This window comes from Atractosteus spatula, chromosome 8, assembly GCF_055471065.1.
Source record: "Atractosteus spatula isolate fAtrSpa1 chromosome 8, fAtrSpa1.hap1, whole genome shotgun sequence".
In the NCBI taxonomy this organism is placed as follows: domain Eukaryota; kingdom Metazoa; phylum Chordata; class Actinopteri; order Semionotiformes; family Lepisosteidae; genus Atractosteus; species Atractosteus spatula.
In genome coordinates this window covers 27,423,066-27,444,312 of record NC_142713.1, presented here as the reverse complement: position 1 = coordinate 27,444,312, position 21,247 = coordinate 27,423,066, and the positions used below count along the sequence as shown (strand labels likewise).

Below are 21,247 nucleotides of genomic sequence, written 5' to 3'. Positions count from 1 at the left end.
ACCTATTTCACATTTTCTTTTGTTCTCCCTACCCAAAAAAATAGCTTCATATTCATTCCCTCTTCCTCATTCTCCTGCTCAACAAAAGAAGGTGGCACAGGCCAATTGTTCCTTTTGTCGTTTCCAAAAAACTGTAACCTCTTCTTGTTACTTTGCAGCTCTGCACTCAAACCTTATTGTATTGATTTGTACTACATTGTTTATACGGCAAAACAATGCTTATTGCAAGTACCACGTTACACATGAGAGAGATGTAAATGCGCAATAAATATTTCCTGAAATTGTTTTCTCAGAAGATGTGATTTCTTGATTTGATAAATGGAGGCAATGTGTATGTATAAAACTTGTAACTGCAAAAATAGATGCAAATGACAAAAAATAGATGTGTAACATCTTGTTTAATTCTTAAATGCATAACTGTTTGCATTCAAAGCACTGTTGACAGAAACATCTTAAATAGGAGCATCTTATAAATAACACGTGCTAATAATTTTGACCTATTGAATGGGCTACACCTACAAATATGTAATATTAATTCAATGTAAAGCTCATTTTCTTCATAATGTGGTCCTTTTGCACTTAACAAGATGTGTGGAAAACAAACACATAAGCCATACTGATAAAGGTTTAAAATGAGAGCAGAGTATTGGTAGACCATCCTAAAATTTCTTTCAAGTGCTTCATGAAGGATGCCAGAGTGTGAACTTCAGCACCTTTTTGGGCAGTTTGTCTACAGTAATGCCTCTTTGGGTAATAAATGCTCTGTTGCTTTAAGTCCTGCATGAATCTCTCTTAAATACCCAGCTTATGAGTATGTATAGTTCTCAAAATAAACAAATGCAGCCAGAAAAATTAGAAGATGATACTCTGAACTAAAGAGGAAAGCCATTGCATAGAATAGGGGTTCCTAATCCTGGAGGCCCACATGCCTGCAGGTTTTGGTTTCAGCCAAGCTCTCATTTACACAGCCCTTCGTCGACTTCATTATTGGATTAAATTGAACTCTCAGACTAACTGGAGTAGAAGAAACTTTCTGAAGCAAATTGTTTCAATCGAGCAACTTGTTAGTTCAATTAAGGGTTCAATGAAGTAATTAAGTTCAGCTTGAATGTAAACCAGCAGGCATGTCAGCTTCCAGGACCAGGATTGGGAAACCCTATGGAATCACTTGGCATTGCAGTAGCTTGATTCCCAAGGGCAGGAAGAGATATTACAAATCTCTTATACTTGTCCCCTGGTTATGTTTCCGAACCCACATAATCATTTGTAATTGCTAGGGATCTTCTTTGATCTGGTCAGAAACGGTTACTGAAAAACATCTTTTTTTTTCTCTCAGAGATACCAGGGGGTTGTAGAGGACAAGGTGAAACCTTGTCTCTGAGAGAGAAATTGAATGACATGCTTTATTAATTTGCAATGGTTCAGGCTCTCCCAAACAGTATTAAGTATACAATGCACTTTATTCATTGGAGGAGTCATACTTAATGTTGATAAAAAAGAGATGAAGGGAAAAACTTCTTTTCCATTTTCGTGTGACTCCTGAACCAAGACAGTCCATTACCAAACAGAATGGAATGAAAATTTTAAAAAATATATTTTCATTAGTTCCACATCCGAAACATTGTGTTTCTTTTCAGTATGGAATAAACCTTTAATTGTTCCTTTGCAAACATAAATTACTCCTAATTCAGCCCTTAAAATGTTACAATCAATTTGCTGTTGTATTCAGAGTTACCCGAATACAGGTGTTGGATCTGTAATACCCTGAAATTCAGATGTAGTTTGCACCACTTTCTCAGCAGTTTTTATTTAATCTGCTCAGTTCTTCAGTTCCAGCATTCTCTGAGACTTAGAGGTCCCAACCTACTAACACCTGAGTAAGACACAGATAAAATTTGACTTCATAATTGCTCAATTACATAGTTTAAGTTTGAGATGGAATGAACCTGCAGGAAATGTGACACTTGTAAACTGGTGGTGCCTTCTGTTCTGCTCCGAAGTCCTGAGTTCACAACCATTGTTAGGGCCTTAAGGTTTTCAGAACTAAACTGTTGCATTTTGTTTTTGTTTTGCTTTTCATTCTCAGTAGCAATGATTCAAATAATACCCCTGGTCATTAGTTATTTTATTAAATATATTTTGTTTATTTTTATTAATACGTAATAGGTTTATTCAATGCTGAAAAGAGAAGAAAGAAAGAGCAACATTTCGGCCGTGGAGCCTTCTTTGGTTGTAAGAAAGATAGGGAAGTCCACATGTATTATTGTTTATTTGTACTCATGTCTTTTTTTGTTATTTCTTATCCTATTTTTACACATTTAGAGGAAGTTGTTTTTGCCTAAAAAGAACAGATATTTATGCTTCTAGCATTTTATTAGATTTTTCAGCTGTATAGCATTCTAAATATTGTTCTTTGCTCTTCCTAGAAAAAGATGTTAATAGAACAGACAGAACCAACACGTTTTATGAGGGTCCAGATAACCCAGGACTGATCTTACTTCACGATATATTGATGACCTATTGTATGTATGATTTTGACCTTGGTAAGTATTCACTGGATACAGTCAATCCTAACAGACACTTGCTTGCATAAATTCCTCTAATTTAATATATTTACTATACTTAAAATAGTGATTGACATTGTTACAGAAGCAGGATGCTAGTATTTAATGACTGGTAATGCATACCCAAAAAGTATTTTTACTTAATTTTCTTCTAGAAGTAGAATACTAGAAGAATTCTTTTTTGTAACCTGATTTTTTGATAATCATTTTTTTGGTTGCATAATAATACTATTTCAACGTTTTAGCATCCCGTACATGATGCTTTTTTTATTTTGTTTTTCCACAAGGCTATGTCCAGGGCATGAGTGATTTGCTTTCCCCAATTCTCTATGTAATGGAAAATGAAGTGGATGCCTTCTGGTGCTTTGTGTCCTTCATGGAACAAATGGTAAAGTTTTAATAACTCATTTATATCGAGAGTTTATTAAATGTATTAGTGGGATTCTGATGTCATAAAATGAGACCATGGAGAAATTTATAAATGTTAAAATAAAGCTGTTTGACTTAATTGACTTAATTCATAATTATCTTTTTATCTAAAAAAATATTGGTGCTTTTAATGCAGTCCTGTCATTATAACACTGTTAGGTCTTTTGGTGTGTTAAGATACAGTTAACAATGAGCAGTTCACTTCAGTTTCAATATCTGTAACTTCTCTTTTATTACTTGATGGAAGTTAGGAACTCTACTAATTGTCAGTTTTTGAAACATCAGATTTTCTTTACCTGATGACACTTTCAAAAAAATTGAATTGAAAACCATGTAAAACTATTGAGGTATCACAGGTCAGCTTCAGTTTATTATTTTCTCTCTTTTAGACTGTTTGGTGTAGGCTGATAAAATTGTATTTTGCTGATGCTTTGCCCGGATGGCTTTCTTGATTTCATCATCTAGACCAGAAGTGCTGATTCTGTACTACAGCTTTTGTTGGGACTAGTTATTAATAACTCTAAACGACTAATCGTTGCTCACGTCTAAAACTTTCTGTAAAAAATCATTCTTACAGCACCAGAATTTTGAAGAGCAGATGCAGGGAATGAAGACCCAGTTGATTCAGCTCAGCACGTTGCTGCGACTGCTAGACATTACATTCTGGAACTACCTTGGTATTGTGTTTATGTCTTGTCTTATTTGTGTGATATCTGTCTTAGTAAAAATGGAGTGGTTGGCCTCTCCAATTCATATGTTCTTGTTATATGTACAGTGTATTGCAAACGTATTCACCCCCCATGGACTTTTTCACATTTTATTGTCACAGCATGGAACCATGATGTATTTACCTCATTAAAAGAATTTTTGCCACTCGTCAACACGGGGTACTCTGTAATGTCAAAGTGAAAAAAAATTCGGACATTTTACTAAATTAATTAAAAATAAAAGAAGAGAAAATAATTGAATGCATAAGTATTCACCCCTTGCTTTGACACACCTAAATTTACCCCTGAAGTATCCAACTCTCTTCTCCAAGTCTCATAATTACTTGATTGAAGCCACCTGTGTGCAACTGAGGTGTTTCACATGATTTCAGAATAAATACACCTCCAAAAGTGAGTGTCCGGGCAAGAAGAGCCATAGCAAGGGAGGCCACCAAGAGGCCTATGGCAACTCTAAAGGAGTTACAGTCCTCCATGACAGAGGTGGGAGAAACTGTGCATGAGACAGCAATAGCACACACACTTCATAAATCTGGCTTGTACGGAAGGGTGGCAAGAAGAAAGCCTTCATTGAAAAAAACTCATCGCATCTCGGCTGGAGTTTGCCCAAAGGCAAGTGAAAGATTCAGTAATTTGGAGGAAGATTCTATGGTCTGATGAGACCGAAATGGAACTTTGTTTGGCACAAACCTTACACAGCACATCACACTGAGAACACCATCCCTACAGTGAAGCATGGTGGTGGCAGCAGAGATGCTTCTCTGTGGCAGGGACTGGAAAACTCATAAATATAGAAGGAAAAATGGATGGAGCTAAGTACAGAAAAATCCTGGAGGAAAACATGCTGCAATCCGCAAGAGCACTGGGACTTGGAAACCGATTCATCTTCCAACAGGACAATGACCCGAAACATACAGCAAAAGCCACACTGGAGTGGCTTAAAAAAGGTTAATGTCCTGGAGTGGCCCAGTCAAAGTCCAGACTTCAATCCAATTGAGCATCTGTGGAATAACTTAAAAATTGTTGTTCACAAATGATCCCCATCCAACTTGATGGAGCTTGAGCAATTTTGCCAAGAAGAATGGGCAAAAGTTCCAGTGGCAAGATGTGCAACGCTGATAGAGACTTACTCGAAGACACTCACAGACACTCACACTCACAGCTGTAATTGCTGCCAAAGGTGGTCCTACCAAGTATTAACTCTTGGGGGGAGGGTGAATACATCTTTATTAAATTATTTTCGTTTTTTTATTTTTTATTAATTTGTAAAATGTCTGGATTTGTTTTTCACTTTGACATTATAGAGAACTTTGTGTTGATGAGTGGCACAAATTCTCAGTTAAATACATCATGGTTCCATGCTGTAACACAATAAAGTGTGAAAAAGTCCAAGGGGTTGAATACTTTTGCAAGGCATTGTATGTTAACGGACACTATTTAGAAAGAACATACTAAGATATTTATTTAAAAATACCTCAGTATCTAAATGTATCTGGTTTTCTTTTTCAGAATCTCAAGATTCAGGATACCTTTATTTCTGTTTTCGGTGGCTGCTGATTTGCTTCAAAAGAGAATTCAGTTTCCAGGATGTGTTGCGTCTTTGGGAGGTTAGAAACATTTGCATTACAAATCTATCCCTTAACCATATCTAAGTTAACATTTTTTTCACTTCCCATTTTATTTCTGAGATTTAACTTAACAACACAGCCATCCATACTGGTTTCTTTGTGAAAACCTGTAACTCATGCACATTTATCAAATCTGACATCTAAGCACAGTAACCCTTAATGGGACTTTCTGATAACACATTGCTTTTATTTCCCACAGGAGTCTGTAAATCTGACTGTTTGCTCTGTCTGAGGCACAGCAAATAAACCATTCTCTAAGTGACTAGATAGGTTAAAGAAAACAAACTGATTCTGTGTTGTTTAATACATTTTAGGAATAATTGTCAATTTTATTAATTTCATTGAATGAAAACATTGTTAGTTTCCTCTACCAGAAACTGAAAATCTGAAATAAGGCTCTATTGAAAAGGTTTTGTGAAGGTCCCAGTCAAGAAAAATAGCTTAGAAACTATCTAGAAATTGTATGAGTGAAAATAGATAGTTAATATATATATAAGTGTATACTGGGGATCAAACAAACCGTAGCACTTTATTTATGCGAGCATGGCCTTAGTAAAGTGAATTTTGAAAATTGATTTAATAGTTTTGATGTCATTTTGATTACCTAATCGTTCATGAGTGATCTGATACAGCTGTGTTGCCTAAGCATTAAATCACCTAATAAGTGAGTTAACTGGCAAAATGTTATAAGGTGATTTATCTTATTGAATCTCAAGTATGATGAATATCAGGAAACAAAAACTCCAAAATTCTTCTCTTATGAAGAGAATAGTACTTTTGTGCCATCAGTATGTTGACTAAATCAGAGTACTGTTTCTGGCTGTCTAGGACAGTGGTTCTCAAACTTTTTGGACCAAGTACCACCCCTAATCCAACCAAAGCATCCAAGTACCACCTACAGGTCATCATCTCATAGAAACCCCAGAAATTCTCAATGACCAACATGAGCGTGCGTGCACACACACTGACACATACATATAATAAATATTATAATAATAAACTTTATTTCATATAGCGCCTTTAAAGGTGGCTTCTCAAAGTATTTTACAGAAAAAAAAACAGTAACAACAACTAATAAAAAAGCACCATTTCAGTGAGAGGGGTGAGCCTGTTTAGTCGAGCAAAGCAGATGTGAATTAATTTTTCGAGCCTTGATACAATTCACAACAGAGTCTAACAGATTTTAAATCGTCAGGCATTTTCTTGACGGCAAAGGTCTCGCGGTGGATGTTGCAATGCGTCCATTAATTTCTGGAGCAACCTCTCTAATTCGTGCAACTACACCGTTATGTCGGCTTGTCATTGCTCTAGCACCGTCTGTACAAACTCTGACACATTTTATCCAGTCGATGCCATTCTCTTCGATAAATTCATTCAGAAGCTGAAATATGTGCTCTCCTGTAGTTCCTGTTGGTAGCGGCTTACAGAACAGAAAGTCCTCATGGGACCCTCAAACTCGTATCTAACGTAAATGAGCAAATTGGCCAAATCGACTACAGACTCATCTAATTGCAGTGAAAAACATCTGCTCATTTTAACGTGCTCTATCAGTGTACTTTTGATATAATCCTTCATTTCAATAATTCTATGAGTGACTGTGTCTTTCAGGGGGAGGGGGGCAGCAGGTCGAGCTGTTTAGCAGGTTTTTCTCCACACATAATACGTGTCGGCTCTTTTGCCAACGGTAAATACGGTTCTTCAAAAATAGTGTGGCTTACCTGCTTTAGCAATCCGCAAGCTTGCATTTTTCCGCGTGTCCGTTTTTATTTCCGTATTTATTTAAAGTTTTTATTTCATGTGTATGGGAGCAAGAGATGCTCGATGTATTTTTCTCAAATTAACTTAGAACAGTTCTTAAATATTTTTCTGTTATCTATCATGCTTTCCTGTGCTCACAAGATTACCAGCGTTCGTAGCACATATTTCTATGCATTCCTGTGTTTACAACGTTGGCATTGTTCCAAAATCACGCATATTCTCCTTCTTCCCTATTTGCTGGACATACAGTAGCTTTTTTAAATACAATTGGTCACTTGCGTTCGTAGCACGCATTCCTATAGAGTGGTATAGAATTACAGAGTATCTCTTGTGTCCACTGAAGTATTAGCGCGCATTGTATCGCCGAACGTAGGCTGCGTATACGACACGTTTAAAATACAAAATACAAAATATGAAAACCCGTCCCGATTTTTCAGCGCACACGACACAGTTCCAGGGTCATTTGGGGTACCACCTGGCGGCACTCCGCGTACCACTGCCGGTACGCGTACCCCAGTTTGAGAACCACTGGTCTAGGATGTTCACTACCAGAGTTCCTAATCTGGCAAGATGTCACAGCCAGAAGCAGTCTGACAATAATAGGCCATGATCTAGGGAACCACGAATCACCACACCTCACTGAGACATTATCATGCACTAGCAGTTCCAGTGCATCAGAAATGCCAGGCCACAACACATGGTTGCACAGCACTCCATTGATCCAAACCTGGGGCCTAACTTGCCCCCCTTGCTGTGGGATCATCTTGGTGAGTTCTCATTTATGTACTCATGCTGCACGAAAAGGCACATACTTGTCTAGGCTCTGAGAAGGAACAGGACAGAATTCCACAAAACATCATTTGTAGCAAGATGTAAAGCATATGTTACCGGGTATGGATCTTCTGTTGGTTCTAGTGGTCACACACAATACTAGCAGTAATCAATTTACCATTGTGTGTTCACGATGCATCACTTCATTTTTGTAGTTTTCCACATAAGTGATAGGTTTTTGATGCTCGGTATTTGTGTGTTTTGACTATGGTTACCAACAAATTGGGCAGATCACTGCCTATGCCCAGATACAGAACCTGAAATAGCTGAAATAATTCTTGCTGTTCCCACTAATTTGATACTTTTCCATGGCATAAAACACAAAAAAACAGTTCAAGACTATTATTATTATTATAAAAGCAACTGGAAAGCCTTGGAGATGAACTTTGGATGTTGGATCTATACATCAACTTGTAATTTTGAAATGGGGGTTTATCATGGTTTTTAGACCCATACAGATCAACATGGACAGATTTTAAGAACAGTTAAAGTTCTGTAAAGTTGCACTGGGTGGATAAGCAGCTACTCCTATTGATTGAGTAGCTTTGATCAATAAAGGCTTTAAGTCATTATTTCAAGTGCAGGAGAATTCCTCCTGATTTTTTAAAAGGCAATATTTTATCAGCAATAGAGATGCTTTTTTCTGTTCATCTAACTTTATTAAGCAATCTGTTTAACTAATGACCAGCAAAACCCAAAGTATTAACAATATTAAAAAGACAGCTTTATCCAAGATGGCTTATATAAATAGAAATATGTACAGTTTTATTGGTAGTTGTAACTTAACTGTATACCATAGTACAGTAAGTGGAGTGATATAATGTTGCAGAAATAACAGTGAAATAGTACACTACCGTTATAGAATAACAGGATAACAGAAAAATAAAATATTCATAATCACCTTTATTCTCCAAGTACATTTCATTTCAAGGAATTTATTCTGGTATTCTTCCATTTCTGGTATACTTCTGGTAGTGCATAAACATTTTACATGTAACATGCACAAACAAAACAAATAAACATCTTTAAGACAGTTCTCATATAACTAGGAATTCTGGTGAAGCAAAAAGAGTCATAAGAAAGAAGCTGTTCAAATACCATGTGGTTCTAGTTTTAATAGACTGGTAGCATCTTCTTAAAGGAAGTTTATAAAACAGGCAATAACCTGCGTGGGTTATCAACAATCTTTCCTGCCTGCTGCCGTACTCTGAAAACATCAATGGAGGGCAGATGACAGTAAATGCAGAATGAACAAAACAGTGCAGTTTGCCTTTGGAACAGGCAGACTTGCTGACAAACCAAATAATTAAAAAGGCAGTCAGAATACCCTCAGTAAAACTGTATCAGAATTTGTTGAGAGACACCAAAGTTTTTCAGCTGGTGTAAAAAATACATTCTTTGCTGTTCTTTCTTTGAAGAAAGCTTGCAAACAGAAGAAGGCTTATGAACAAGAGGAAGCTGTTTAGCTCATCTAGCTCTCTTAGCAGCTAATTATTCCAAGGTTCTCATCCTGCCATTTCTTGAAAAAAGATTCAGCAGTTTTGCTGGGTGGCTTGATCCAGACCTTCACAACCCTTTGTGTAAAAAGTGCCTCCTGTTGTCATTTTTTTTTACTAACATATGCACATAGGTTTCCACCCAAAGCTACCCAAAGTCAAAGCAAATTGATTTAACTTTGCCAGTGCATTGGAGGATTTTGAGTACCTGGATCAGTCCCCCTTGTAATCTTCACACTTTAAGACTGAAATGGTTTAGTTATTTTAGTCTCTCAATGTAGGAGAAGAACGGATTTCTATTTACAATGCAACTGGATTAATTCAAGAGTTGCAATATGTTTTGACACTTTTGACTATATATTTTAGCATTCTGTTTGCCTTTTTATTGTTTTGCCACATTGTTTCATACAGTAGATGTAAATAATGTGGAAACACAAACCTACATTGTGGCCTTGTCGGGTTTTACAGAACTTACAGAACTGCAGTGTTTTACAGACTGTTGTATAAAGTACATCATTGACAGAAATTGTGAAGATCCTTGTGGTATTCCACTAATTCTAAAATTTTGAGCATTTGCCCCTTATCTGTTCCTTCTGTTTCCTATCCATTAACCCATTTTTATTTTAAGCACGTTAATGTTTATGGCTACTTACAATCATTTAAAAATCTTTTGAGGAATTTTATAAAAATCTATGGAATCGATCTAAAAATACCATATCTAATGTCTATTGTTATTATTTGCTTCTTTGAACAAATCTAACAGTTTAGCCAAGACTTCATACTCAAGATCTACCTTTTCTAAAGTGATTAAATAAATCACTTTAAATCACTTTTAAAACAACTGGTTAAAAACTGTGACCACTGTCTTAAGTTATGACAATTGTAATGAATGAAGCTATTTTTGTTCAAGGTTATGTGGACTGGATTGCCCTGCCAAAACTTTCATCTTCTTGTGTGTTGTGCTATATTGGATTCCGAGAAGCAGAAAATAATGGATGAACATTATGGATTTAATGAAATTCTAAAGGTAATAAGTGTTTTCCTTTTCTGTTCCGTTTTCAGAACGTTATGGTATACATCATTGGGGGACTCTACTTTGTGGTGTAAAGACCCCTTGAAGTGACTGTGCACTTCAGTGTTTGATTGGAGGAGAAAGTTGAGAGAATTGGATCTGATGCTGACAAATACCATCTCAGAGAAGGACAGAGTAAATCCTTGAATATGTGAGAATGATGTAATGCACTGGGAATCCATGCCCAGTTTCTTAAGGAAACAAAGTGCAAATGTAAATGAGCCTGTGCTATGATAGCCTCAGGTACACCAGGTCACCTGACAAAGCATGACTTTCCAGGTGCTATTCTCTCATACACTTGTTCTCTGCCAGATTTTCCCCACTATTTTATATCCCTTTCCCTTCTCATTTCCTTTTCTGTGCGTGGAAAGTGTCTGCTCGAGTAAGTTGAACCTCTCTACCAGAAACAGGGTGGTTTGCCCTTTCTCATTTGGCATGAACAATGCACATATGTTTTTACATAAGATTAAAATGCACATGAACACTCCACCATTTGTATCAAATTGTTTTAACTGTATAGCTTCTTCTGCAGGATATGCGTCTTTGGATTCATCACAGGATCACTTAACTGAATGTTATGATGATACAATTCATCTGACTATTTCATGCCTTACAGTTGGCTGTAATGGATTACAACTTTATTTCTCCTTGCAGAGACTTTTTATATTTGTTGCTTTTTCTTGGTCTTTTTTACGTTTGCATATTCATATTCAAACATACAAGAGATAAAATCACCTATTTGTAGAAAAATAATTTTTGCAGTTTTGATTCTCCGCAGAGATCAAATTCATCCTTGATAAATTGCATGGCACTACTTCCATCAGTATTTGGCAAATACAGTTAGTGATATTGGTTATTTCTCAAATGGTGCTTCAAAACCTTTTGATGATGTATCTGTTCGCGCTTTGGGGTGTGATGATAGTAAAAAACAATGTATATGTGAAGGTGTGCTAGGTTTATTTGTTGTGTATATGTTATAGCTTATTTGGCAAGTTGGTTAAGTTCTAAAATAACTGGTAAAATTTATAACTTTATCAGCAATTTATAAAATATAAATAAACTGGTTCTTCTATAAACTTACTGGTGGCATCAGGCAATCTATAAAATAACATATAAATTGACAAGTTTGTAATCTTAGTTTACTATTTGCTATTCCTAAGGGTTGCCAGTGCAATGGGGCCAGACGTCCACTTAGAAGCATTTTTCGAGTCAAATACATCTAGATTTGCTCTCACGTAGCTTGAACGGCAGATAATTTAAAAGCACAAACGCTTATGTAAAATGTCCCAGTACTGTTTCAGGGGAACAGCTTGCTTGACAAGACAGGTGAGAACCTGCCTATGTGGACAAGGGGGATGAGCCAGACGAATGTTGGAAGGAGGTCAAGGGAAGGAAGGCCTGATTTCCATAATTTCCATAAAGGAAATAGCCTTTTGAATCAGGAGTGCTTCATCCTCTTGATCTTTCACTGTTGAATTCATTTCTTAATAATAATGAATTATTATTAATCATTTTTATTTGTTGTGGACCAAACTTTGCAGAGGCATTAAGAACTATCTCTCTGTAAGTGAAAAGTTCTGTATATGTTTTGTTATTAGGCTTTTCTGTGAATAAAAAACAAAATCACACACTGCAGTTTTTCCTTAGCCTGTTTCTTAGGTAAATGTCAACAGATAAAAAAAATGAAAAATATTGTTAATGGTAGAAGCCAGATCAGCATAAAAGTACTCAAATGGAGGTATATAGTATAATTTCACATTAGTACAATCTAATATAACAATGCCACATTTGCACTGAAGGTTAATTTAGAAGAACAATTTTATATTCAGAAAGGTAGGTAGGTTAGATCCCCTTTTCAGGCCATAAAGGCCCATGAGGAATAGGGGGCAACCATTCGACACTGGACGTGGAGATGATGTGGTCAGCATCACGCTCCAGCCAGCCCATTACCCCCAGAAGGATTAACCCCCGGTACTCATTTGGAAAACAGGCTGAGTGGACCTGGGAGCCTTCTGGCAGGAATTAGAGAAAGCTACATCACTCGCCCCTACCTGGGATTGAACCCAGGACCTTCCGGTCAGGAGCTAGACGCCCTTGCCATCTGAGCTACCACGGCTCCGTTATATTCAGAAAACCAATATAATATCAATGTATGTAATGTAATTTGAAGAAATGTGGTCTGTAGGTATGCAAATGTAAATAGTGTATTTGGCAAATTTAGAACATGTTAAAGATACTGATGCAAGGCATAAATGGCAAATATGGATGTTCATGTATACATTATATGATGATTTTTTAAAATACTGTGGATTGTAGTTTTCAGTTTCTCCCTTTAGTGTTTTTGGTGAGTGCACATTGTTTTCTGGGAGGTTGGAGAGTAGTGAAAGTGGTAACAGAAGGGGCATAAATGAGATGTCGATTCTTGCTGTAGTGTTTGCACAAAACAGTTTTTCCGAATACAATGAGCGATTTTCACCTGTCAAATTATCAATGATAACAAAAAAGCATTCTGTTGTGATTTTTGTACTTGTGTTTTGATAGTGCTGTGGTAAAAATGACTCTCAGGACAATGGGATATAGAAAATGTACTTTATTTACTGCACCTTTGTAGAGGCAGCTTAAACGGCTTTCGGTTTCCCACCCTGCACCTGGAGTTATTGTCTAAGCTAGTACTTCTAGACTACTTCCAAACCTGAGAACCTAAACATTTTACCATGTGCTGGGAGTCACCACATGTTTTTTTGCTTTAAACTGAGTCTTAAATCAACTGAATGATGTGTTCTTTGTATGAGTAAGTCTAAAATGTCTGTTTTTGATGCTTTTCTTTGGCCTGCACTGGGGCAAATTCCAATCAACTTTGTTGCCATTGCAATAAACTGTTGAATCTATCTTCTGTATAACCTTCGTTATGCTAAAAATCATCACCACTGCTGGTGTCTGGTACAGTTGGCACATAGACATTTCTTGCAAATTGTCTTGATCAGTTTGAATGTCCAAACTATATCATTTAGATAAGATGTGTAATGTGAAGTTTATCTATTTGGGATCTGCCAGTAAGTCCCTCTGTTCTGACCTGATGGCAGGAATATCTCCAAAACTTTCATTGCTGTGGAGTCTCAAAGACAGTAAGTGGCTGGATTGACTTCCATTAAAATAATTGTGCACGTATCTTATGTACAAGAAACCGAGAATGATGTCTAAGCAGTGAATTTAAATCTTTTCTAATAAGTATTTTTTTTATTGCAGTGGCATCAGAGAAAATGAGTTATTGAGCATGCTCTGGAAAAGCCAAATCATTTTCCAATTCGGTAATTTTCTAAAATGAGATTTAGGCAATTGTGAAGCAAATACTGTAGAAGTAACTTTCATAACGCCTCTAACTGTGTTTCCTAGAATCTGTGGGTCATTGACTGAGTCAGGTTTTCTAGTTGTTAATTCTTTATTTAAGGTTGTTGTTAGAATTAATAATAGTATTATATAATTGAGAAGCAAAAGGAACCCTTGTAGAAGGCTCAGATTAATTTGATTGTATGTATTTAGTCTACAAAATACTTGTTCCAAAGAGGATTTCTGCATGCTCCATGTCACAAATATTTTATGTCTTAGGACACAAGTAGGTTTTTAGTTTGAATATCAGCCTCCCTTTTGCTGTCTATGATTATGGAAATTAAAGATTTATCTGGGGTTTATATTGTACTTGATGTAATTCACAAAACAAATTTATGAAATGGGACGGTATTCTGATGTTTGTCTTTTCCAATAATTTCAGTACTTGTGCTTTGATTGTTAATCTTTGGTTTCATGGGAGTTTGATGTAAAAGGTTTTTAAAATCATGGCAATCTGAATTTCATCTAGGTCTTTTTATGAATTCATAACTGCAGTGTCAGTTCTTATGATATATGCTCCACAGTTATAAACACTTCTGGCCAGCATGTCAACCATGCAGTTTTTCAGCTGTGGTTACAAATGAAAATTCTTTACTGAGAGTGTGTGATGTCTGTAAACGTGTAAGGTTCTGGCTCTTAATGCTATAGTTTATACATTTGGTTTTGTTGTGAAAATGACAAAAGTACTTTTTTTCCAAACAGCACATAAATGAGCTTTCCATGAAACTGGATGTGGAAGAGGTTCTTCAGAAAGCAGAAGCTATTTGCCTACAGATTAAAAATTGTAAGGTATGTCATTGTCATACATAAATGTTTAATTATTTGTTCCTTAAAGAAGTGAACAGATTTTTAATTAACTAATTTTGCCAAATATAAATGAGAGGGGTGTTTTACTTTCCTTTCATATTTACATCTGTCTTTTAACATTGGAAAAGTTTTCTTTTTAAAATGAAAAAGATAATCCCATTTAATTTATGTTGTTGAAGTATACATTTTCAAATGTAAATTCCTGGTAATTATATGGCATAATTTTAATTTTTGTTTGGGATTTTAAAATGCAGCAGTGGTAAGTACGAATGAAGAGAGGAAAAAAAAAGATCTAATAATCTTATAACATGGTCTACTCAATTCATAGGCAGAAGGTGTCAAAATGATTACTGGATGCTGTTCAAAATCTGAAATGGATTAGATTTGGAAAATTGTGCAGTGGAAGGAGAATTAATCACACTGCAATCCAGGGATGGAAAAATACAAACAGGTTACAAAAAAGTAAAGGATGCCAGCACAAAACTGGCATGAGCATAAAGTCTTTCATGAACAGTTTCATCATTAGTGCATGTTCCTGGCATTATAGTGCTTCAGCGGCAGTCACTCCCAACAAACAGAGGTCAACCTAATTTTTCTAAAGCATCTGTTCTTTTGCTCACAGCATCTTATTACTTCTGTACTAGCAAGCCTGGATTCAAGTAACTTCTTGAACATGTCCAATGTATAGATAGTATGCAAGCCCATCTTAAACAATGATCCAGCAGCCATATCACCTACAACTCACAATTCACCCTACAACTCACAACTGACAACAAACTGAAGCTCAGCAGGTGTGAGCCTGGTCAGTACCTGGATGGGAGACCTCATGGGAAAAACTGAAGTTGCTGCTGGAAGAGGTGATAGTGTGGCCAGTAGGGGGTGCTCACCCTGCGATCTGTGTGGTTCCTAATGCCCCAGTATAGTGATGGCTCACTATACTGTAGAAAGGCACTATTAGCTTTTACCAATCATGGCTTCCTAATAATCCCCATCTATGAATTGGCTTCATTACTCTGTTCTCCTCCCCACTGATAGCTGGTATGTGGTGAGCGTACTGGCTGCCAGTTGGGTGCTGCATATTGGTGGTGGAGAGGAGTCCCCTGTATAGTGCTTTGAGTGGAGTATCCAGAAAAGTTCTATACAAGTGTAAGGCATTATTATTAATGAAAGTAAATAAATAAAGTTTCTCTCAATCTTCATCTAATACTTTATAAATAAGAGTATTTTTTGCTTGGCTTTGAAGCTATAAACATCCAAAAAATATTTACATTTCCCTTTTAGCATACTGTAGTTATGTTTAACAGAGAAAAAAGAAGTGTTCTCATGAAGCTTAAACTACACTTTTTTCTTGTCTGCGTGATAAAACATAAAAGCTGGAAATCTCTAGGTTGTTATAGTGGTTACAATGAATTAATAAAAACAAGGAAATGGAAGAATCTTGTAAAACGTTTGCATGAGTAGATATTTTTTCTGTACGTTGTCAGTTGGTTTCATACAGGGTGCATGTCTTTACAACTAACAACTTGCTCTTAAATAAAAGAAAGCAAATCAAGTATAAGTATGTTCAAAGGAAGTTATTTTAAAAATGTTAAAAAGCATCTTAACATAATGGGTAAAATATGATATTTGACATATAATAATTTAAATTGCTACATACACGTTTATGTTAATGAGGCTTAAAAGTCAAATAAAAGTATGCTCTGTTGTTTGTTGTTAGAATGCTGTGTCTCTTGGACCTTACAAGCTGTACAGCTTTTTCTAAGGCTAGGTGTGCCAGAGGGAAGATGCAGTAGAAACCTTGAGAACTGGTGTTAAGCACTTTGATGTAGCTAAGATTGTCCCTAGCCTGTCAGTGACCCTTTAACTATGTGAATTGCAGCTGGATGCGTCACATATATTACATAATCATTTATATTTGTTTTCTAGGATTTGCCAAGTGCCGTGTGTGAGATTCTGGGCGTGAAAAGTGAAGCATTAAATCCTGCAGCAGAGAGCAGTGAGCAAAAGACACTTCCTGTGAAACAGACATCCAAAATGCATGCTGTGGAACCAAACCAGAGCTCTGTTCCCCTTAACAGAGATGGACAGTCAAGAGAACCTGCACAAGTTGTCTTCAGTTTGCCACATGCATAGTAATAAACAAAGTAGTCTTTACACAATTGACTATTGTTTCCTCACCTATCATAAAGATGTTGGGTTTGACTGGTGGCAGTATTTGTTGGCAGATAAGGTAAAATAAGCGTTTCTTCTACTTTGGCATTACTGAGTATAAAAAGAGAAGCAAGAATCAAAAGAGATTGCAGATCTAATTATTTTTGTAATTTCTTGTACCATACTTTCCTTTTCATTCTAAATCATCATTCCTCTTCATCGACAAATTACAATTCTAAACGTCGAGCACAGGGAGTTTATATTCAAGGAAGTTACGGCTTACTGTTTTTTTTTAGTCATTTTTTTCAGAATTCAATTCTAAATTTTGGTGGATTTAACATATTTGACTGTTGTAAATTTAAAATAAATAGGATGGAACAGTTGGGAAATTTGGATCATGTTGATCACGGAAGTGATGTACTAAACTGGGATAGGGTATAATGTTTAATTTTGGAGTGTAGTTGCTTTTAAGAATGATTGTATACATCTACAAGGATAAGGTTTGCTCTGGTTGTAGGAAATATTTCCTGTGCAGTAATTTTGTGACAAAATGACATGAAAGTATAAAATGCCTTAAACATGATTATCATGGGTATTTAAATATAATAAAATGTAGTTCAACTAGCAGGATATGACTGGATCTTAAACTACCTGCTCATACAGTGCCTATAGAAAATCTACACCCCCTTTATGCATTGTTGGATAACTGTTCACCCCCTTTCTAAAAGCAATCCCACGTTAGCTCAGGTGTAACCATTCATCTTCAAAATCGCACACCAAGGCAATTGGCCTCCTCTTTTGTTAAATTAATTCACTCATTTTATGCTAAATTCAGCAATAACTGTAGGTTCCCTCTGCTGTGTAGTGCATTTCAAGGCATACTCAACTATGAGCATCAAGGAAAAATCTTGGGGATAAAATTGTGGAAAGGCACAGGTAAGGGGATGGGTAGAAAAAGAAAACAAAGGCTTTAAATTTCCCTTGGAAGCATGGTCAAGACAGTTATTAGGAAGTGACTGGCATATGCAACCACTAATACCCTGCCCAGATCAATATATACAGTACCTTTAAACTGGATGGCCAAGTAAGAAAGAGAAGCTACCCAGAGGCTAGTGGCAACTTTGAAAAATACAGACATTTATGGACAGGACTGGTCAAAGTGTGCACAACTATCCTAAGATCTCCACAAATTTAGCCTTTATGGTAGGGGGGCAAGAAAGAAACCATTACACAAATATACAACAGCCAAGCATTACGATAGTGATACTGCAAACATGTTTCAAAATGTTTTGTGGTCTGCCAAAAATGCAGTGGACCATTTTTGGCCTTAATGCAAAGCATTACATTGGAGCAGCAACACCTTGTAATAAAGTACAGATTTAAATATTACAAGGGATTTTCAGAGACGCAATCACACAAAGCATGATCAACCCATGCAGAGTTTCCTGCAGGAAAAAGCTTAGACCGGTTGGTAGTCTGAGTGAGTGCCGCCACTGAGACTCAGAGCTTAAACTTTTATCCAAGACACAATGTTAATAGCGCTATGTAAAACAGAATTCTGCCCACGTTTCTCAGTGCATCGAGACCTTGTGACTAAACTAGTTGGCCATTTTGCCCGATGACTGGAGTTAATATGGTTGACACAACTGAATATATATTCAGAAGTAGCAGGTACTCCTGGGAGCACACCAAGTTTCTAACCCCCGGTGACTGACTAGGCTAGAGTATTTATTTTTCTTTAAGTATCTAAATGTTGAGTAGTTAAAGGAGACCGAGTGGCGAACAAGAAATTATAACCAGTGTTTAATGTTTAATCCTTATATTGTTTGTTTCTCTACTTTATCCTGATATGTTTCTATTTTGGTAACTCTCAGTAATGATCACATTTTTATATAGGCAGATTTTTGTTTCAAGTATATTATGACTTTTGTTCTTTAATACACATGCTTATTTGTATCAATTAAATACTAGCATATTCTATTTTGAATCTGTGTGCAGGCTGCTTATTCTGTCGTTTCCTAATAGCCAATAAAAATCGAATGCAATTTGCTTTTATAGTTTCTAAATTGTGCCAGTAAATTCGCACAACACTACGTTTGGCACAAATTCAAAACAGCAAATCACCAAATGTACACCATTCCCACTTTGGGGAAATGACTGGAGCAAAGTACAGAAAAGTCCTTGAGGAAAACCTGCTGCTTTCTGCCAGAAAGCTGAAAGTGGGACAGAAGTTCACCTTTCAGCATGACAATGAACTGAAGTACACAGCCATTGTTACACTGCATTGGCTAAAGAACAAAAAGGTAAATACCCTTGAGCGGCCCAGTCAGAGCACTGATCTAAAAAAAATTGAAAATTTCTGTCATGACTTGAAGACTGCTGTCCATCAGTGCTCCCCAAAGAACTTGACAGCTTGAACAGTTTTGTAAGGGAGAATTTTCAAATATTGCCAAACCTAAGTGTACAAAGATGGTACAGATTTACTGCAGTAATTGCTGCCAAATGTGCTTCCATCAAGTATTAACTCAGGGGTGGAGACCTATCCAATTAACGACATGTTAGTTTGGTATTTTAAACATGATTGTTTTCCAAATAAGAATATATTTCACCTTAAAAGGGTGGAGTATGGTGTGTAGATAAGAGGAAGAAACCCTTATTTACATGCATGACACTCTGAGGTAGTAACTCGACAAAGTGTGAAAAATTGGGGGGTGTACTTTCTGTAGGCACTGTATATGTACAGATCCAAGAATTCATGGTTGCTCTGTTGCAGGAACCAGCCTTTCATTATTCCACAGTGATGTAATGGAATTTTAAACATTGCAAAGAATGGATTGAAGATGACTCTCTCATGGGACCAGTCTAGAAACAATCTCTGCTGTTGAAAGTAAGATGTCTGATTGCTGACAGCAGGTTTCTGAACTTGCAGCAATCTTGCATTTGTGTTGAAAGCACTAAAGCTATTGACCTTGAAACACATACTGTAGCATGTCAAGTTTGGGCCAGATGGGTGATCTAAATTCTCACTTCATAAAATTGTCAGCAGAGACAGTTCAGTCAGTTACCTCTTTAGCACTGAACTTGTGGAGTTTGTTTCATCAGTTACTGGTGACATAGGCTTATCATTGGGACTCTGAGACCAATAATGAAACACCTGCCATTTCTAGCCCTGTGGATGTTCCTCAGCACTCAGGACTTGGGAAGTGTCTTCTGAAATTTAAAATAGGTGTTGACGCTTATTTGCATATTTAACAAAACTATCATTACTGATCTGGCAGTGTAAAACCATCTGAGAAAATGGGTGTACAAGTACCTGTACCTGTATAAAAAGGTACAAATTCATAAGGCCACAGATGCACAGGACACTACTCACCAGTATGAGCTTGAACAATTGCATTATCCACCCTCAAGCCCAGACTTCCCTTGGACTAGTGACTGTTATTTGTTCAATTTCCAAATTCTATAGAGTCTGGGTATTCTGAAACATATACTATATTTGACTTCGCAATTGGGGAATACATTCAAGTGGTCACTTGCATAAAACGTCCTCCCTTCCACTGTATATTAGCATCTGTTACTGAGACTTAAAAGTTACCAGTTTAAAATCTATAAGCAGACATGAGGATTCTAGAACTGGGGCTACTGAGAAGTGTTCAAACTTTTGTTTTAACAAATATGCCATATAATCAACTAGTCTAGATATACAATGCGTGAAACATAGCGTGTATATACATATTTGTATATTTTTAATGATTGTTCTGTTTGATATTTTTGTTTGCAAGTGTGTTCCAGAATTATCTGCAGATTTTTACCTGAATTTTATGCTTTGTATAATATTTTCAAAATATTCTTCAGCAAAACAGATTACATATTATAGCTCATTTTGGTCTTTCCAAGTTTCTTAGTATTTAAGCTCTTTTTAAAGGCTTGTATTGACCAAATTAAGAGCTATCGTGTTTATTGAAAATATTGACTACTGTGATTGTCATGCAGTAGTCTAAGATTAAACCAAGTAACTGTTTCATTTCCCTCTTTACAAATGACATTTTAAAGCTGTATACCATTTTGATGCATTCTGTTTAAAATATAACAAAGTGCTCACTTTTGTGTACTTCTTTTTTTTCCCGACACATATTTGCATTTCTTCTGATAAATACCTCACAGTATTCCTGACATTTACTTCTTTCCATATTTCAGTTGCTAATAAATGTCTTGAAGTGAGCTTTTCAGATCTATTGACCACACACACGACTCTCCTTACATCTTGGAAACAGATTGTGTGAGGATGTTAAACCATTGAGGTATTAAAAAATCATATAAAAGGTCTGCTTGTTGACTAAAGTATCTTTCATCTGTTCATAAGGTACCGTCACATTCATAACAAAGTGTCTGAGGCATA

At 36.3% G+C, this 21,247-nt stretch overlaps 1 protein-coding gene across 3 annotated transcripts in view; it reads left to right on the top strand.

The window, feature by feature from the left end:
• The window catches only part of tbc1d15 (TBC1 domain family, member 15), a 61,408-nt gene extending 40,238 nt beyond the window's left edge, over window positions 1-21,170 (top strand). For 2 of the 3 annotated variants that reach the window (XM_088924184.1, XM_088924183.1), the window contains 7 exons: window positions 2,427-2,543; window positions 2,852-2,952; window positions 3,571-3,670; window positions 5,228-5,325; window positions 10,342-10,458; window positions 14,593-14,679; window positions 16,624-21,170. In XM_088924184.1, coding sequence (XP_088780310.1) covers window positions 2,427-2,543; window positions 2,852-2,952; window positions 3,571-3,670; window positions 5,228-5,325; window positions 10,342-10,458; window positions 14,593-14,679; window positions 16,624-16,830 — 827 coding nt within the window. In that variant the 3' untranslated portion in view covers window positions 16,831-21,170. The remainder of the gene's footprint in view (window positions 1-2,426; window positions 2,544-2,851; window positions 2,953-3,570; window positions 3,671-5,227; window positions 5,326-10,341; window positions 10,459-14,592; window positions 14,680-16,623) is intronic. The other variant, XM_088924185.1, reaches the window with a different exon arrangement.
• Window positions 21,171-21,247: the final 77 nt, after the last annotated feature.